Source organism: Benincasa hispida, chromosome 2 (genome assembly GCF_027475165.1).
Source record: "Benincasa hispida cultivar pf3 chromosome 2, pf3_genome.v1.1, whole genome shotgun sequence".
NCBI lineage: Eukaryota > Viridiplantae > Streptophyta > Magnoliopsida > Cucurbitales > Cucurbitaceae > Benincasa > Benincasa hispida.
Genome location: NC_143479.1, coordinates 23,772,316 through 23,776,370, shown reverse-complemented (window position 1 = coordinate 23,776,370; position 4,055 = coordinate 23,772,316). Strand labels below are relative to the sequence as shown.

General features: G+C 28.3%; 1 protein-coding gene across 1 annotated transcript; it reads left to right on the top strand.

Moving 5' to 3' along the window:
- The first annotated feature begins 1,660 nt into the window (after positions 1–1,660).
- Positions 1,661–3,629, top strand: LOC120070837 (umecyanin-like). The gene is made up of 2 exons (XM_039022724.2): positions 1,661–1,913; positions 3,215–3,629. The coding sequence occupies exons 1-2, from the start codon at positions 1,736–1,738 to the stop codon at positions 3,517–3,519; spliced, it is 483 nt and encodes a 160-aa protein (XP_038878652.1). The 5' UTR covers positions 1,661–1,735; the 3' UTR covers positions 3,520–3,629.
- The last annotated feature ends 426 nt before the right edge of the window (positions 3,630–4,055 follow it).

Sequence of the window (4,055 nt, the reverse complement as noted above, 5' to 3'; positions counted from 1 at the left end):
CTCCTCATGTCCAACATGAACAAAATAGGATCACTTCATTTGTAACACTTTACAACTCTTTGTAACAACTACAGAGCAGACCGCATTCAATAGTGTTACCAGAATAAGGTACCCAACCTTATCCATATACTATAGATCATTTTGACTATTTACTCGAACCTGATCCACCTTTATGTCTCCAAATAAAGTTCAATTACTCATCCAATAGTCAAGAGACTTTAGGTTTATTGGATTTCTATTCAAGCAATAGATCTATTCTATAACACCTTTATTGCTTTTTCATAATAAATTTCATTGTTTACATACCACGAGTTTTAGGACATAAAACCCAACATAAAAATGATTTATTCGAAAACATTTTCTTGTCTAGTTCTAAAAGTCCCTATATATATGTTGGTTGATATAGTTACAATTTATTAGATAAAATTGAGATTTTAAACCATAAAAATAAAAGAAACTTTTTTAAAATAGAAAAATAAGGAAAACTATTTACACAAAATAGCAAAATTTTAATCTTTTTTTATGGAGGCTGATAGAAGTCGATGGGTGTCTATGATAGAAACTAAATGAAGGTGTCGATTAGTGGTAGAAACTAATAGAAATCCATCAGTATTTATTAGTATCTTTTTTTGTTATTTCTATAAATAGTTTGATATTTTTTTTATCTCTGAAAATTTTTTAAAATTAAAATATAAAATCCCAACAACAGCATTAAAAAAAATTATTTAAAAAAGAAAAGAAAAGAAAAAAATTGGATAAGTTCCGAATATTGTAGTGATATCAATAGTTTGACTATGATGTTGACCCTTCAAAGTATAAGACCGCCTGGAAGCAACATCAACAGACAACAACAAATATCCAAGTAAGTAGTAACCAATTTGAATTTGAATTTAATGTCATGTCTATTTTAAAAATTTTAGAATTAATATGGTCAACAAAGTAGTTACTAGTTTAATGTTTAAGAATCAAATTGAAATTGTAAAAAATTCAAAGATGGACTTGAAATCAATTTTGAAGAAAAGTCCAATGTATTCATCAAAAACCCTTAAAACTATTAATTGTATTAATGAAAAGTTGGAATTTCACATAGGTGTTTTAATTTAGATTCAATAAGAATAATTCATAATTTGATTCCATTTAAGCTCAACATTCAAGATTATCTAAATAAAGTTATTTAACAAAAAAAAAACTATAATTACCCAAGAAAATTACATAGAATTCTAATCATTAATTTAGGGTTTCAATTAACTCAACGTTTAATATTTTAGGGATATAGAAATATAAACTAATATTTTTTCTTTGAATTTTTAAAATAAACAAAATATTTTGAAAATTTAGGTGCGAATATAAAATAATCTTAAAATTAAGATACAAAATTAAATTTAAAAATTTTAAATTAGATTATGAGTTTAATTCCACGGGTTCAAATATGTGGTTAAGTAACACGATTTTTTAAATAGTTTGAATTATCAACTTTAAGATGATAATTCGTAACTTGTAGATATGATAAATAAATTTCAATTTGTTGACATTAACCAAAAATAATCATTAGAATTTCAATTATCCACGGCTATTAATGTTGACTCACTCCTCTTGAAAAGAACGCGTTTCACTATTTAATTCAAAATTGGCAACTCCTAATCTCCTCTTACCATTATCCATTCCTTCTAATATAAACTATATAACCCTTCCCTCCATATTCTTCTTTTAATTACAAAAACAAAAATCATCAAAAATGGTTTCAACACAAAAAATGAGTTTCTTTGCTTCTTTCCTCTTCATTGCGGTTCTCCTCCCGGTTGTTGCTGCCGTCCACCGTGTCGGAGGCGATTTTGGTTGGAACCTACCACCAACTCCCACCTTCTTCTCCGAATGGGCTAGTAATAAGACTTTCTTTGTCGGTGATTTCCTAGGTAAATAATCATTTACTCTATTCTACTATGTTAAATTATATAAAAGTACGATCCGTAGGTTTCAAGTAAGCCTCTAAATTTTGAAAAGTTTTGTTTTCAACTTTGAATTTCAAATTTTGATCCAAAAAATATTTTTGGAGAGAAAAATTTTCTCTAAAATATATATATTTACCGTTAAAATGAAAGATGATAATTGATATCGCAATCGGTCGTCATATTATTTTTAACTATATACAATATTTAAGATCGTTGTTAACATTTATTTCATCTCAAAATGTATCATTAAAATCATTTACATAATCAATTTTTTACCCTACAATTGCTAAGTCAAATTACATGATTGAATATTGTAAATGATGTTAGTATGTTTTTCAATTTTTACACATTAATCGTAATTGTTGCATCAATTTTCATCTTTTTTAATAATAAAAAGGAAAAAGTCTTTGACGTAATTTTCAAAACATTCTTAAAAGCTCAATGAAAATATGAAACTACCAAAATAAGCATAGCTTATGGTTGATGGCAAAATATGGACAAGAAGACTCGTCTGACCTTCACGTGCCTTCAACGGTATAAATTTATTATTTTGGAGAAGAAAGACGTCTGGTGTGTATCACAAAACCTCTTATGCTTAAATCAATATTGAACAAAGGTTCAAAGCAAGCTAGAAGTAGGAAGGAGAACTTATCTTGGATGATGCTTATGACCTCTTATTTCTAGGGGGGTGAACTCTAGGGTTTCTAATGTAAAAGGGATATGAAATACTAATTCGAGACAATCATGAGAGCTAAAACCTTGACCGTGAGTAAGTGAGCCTCCATGAAGGAAGGGAGGTCACATCACTGGCAAAGTTGGGCCATTTGGTCCAACTTCCTCCCTTCTCCTAGTCTCTTCCTTGCTTGCTCCGTTTCTTGCACTCCTTTGCCATTATTGTTGTTTTGATTTTATCCTTACCATTCCCCTCTCCAAAACTCGTGACTCTTGTTCCAAAATAATCTATAACAAATATAATTTCAATATATCAAATATTATATGTCCTCACCTCATAAATGATCAAAAAAGACAAATAATAAAAAAATTGAAACTTTACAAAAGTATAGAAAGGGAAAATTTTCACATATAAAAAAAGTATCAAACTACCGATAGACACTGATAGACTTCTATTAGGATCTATCACATAATATCAAGATTTCTATCCGTTTCTATCACCGATATATACTGATAGAATTTCATCCGCTTCTATCAAAGAATATTAAAAAATGTTTGTTTTAGTATTAAAAGAAGTGGGTGTTTTTGTGTAGTGTTCAATTCAAGTGCCAACGAAACTCACAACTATGCAATGCCCGAGTCTCAAGCAGAGTTTGATGGGTGTGTGAAGCCAGGATTATTTTTCGAGACTGTCAGTTCTGTGAGCTTTAATCGCCCTGGACGTAAATACTTTATATGTAATGTTGGGAATCACTGCAATTTGGGCATGAAATTTGCTATTGACATTTTGCCTAAACCTGGATCAATCGCACCCAACGCTGCTCTCAAAATTGTTGCATTCCCTACATTACTACTTCTCTTCATCACCATCATCACCAATTTCTTCTTCTTCGTTTAAGATATATTTATACTTTCAAATTATCTCCAAAGTATATGATATTTTTTTAATTTTAATAACTCTATTGTAATTAACATGATTTATTTAATATATTCATTCACTTGTCTTTAGCCCCTCATTGAAATCCATTGTTATGAATGGAGAAATTTGATGTTTGTATATTTAAATAAAAATGGAGTAAAATATCATTTTGGCCTCTAAACTCGTTAACGTTGCAACCTTAACTTTAAAAAGTGTTACAATTTTCTTGATCCAAATATTGAAATTTGGTAAAACTAGAGAAAATTGTTTTTAGAGTTTTTTTAAATAAAATTTAAGAATTTTGACAAAATTATTTAATGCTTAATTAATTTGAGCATTGGACACAATTATTTTGCGCAAAGTTTTTATTTATTGAAATTATCAAGTTTGTATAAGATTTTTATACTATTTTTTCGTTAAAATTACTGAAAATATAACTAAAATAAAACTGAGTTAAAACTATAAAAGTTGATGGAAGAAACACAAAATATATATATATATACCTTAACTAATAT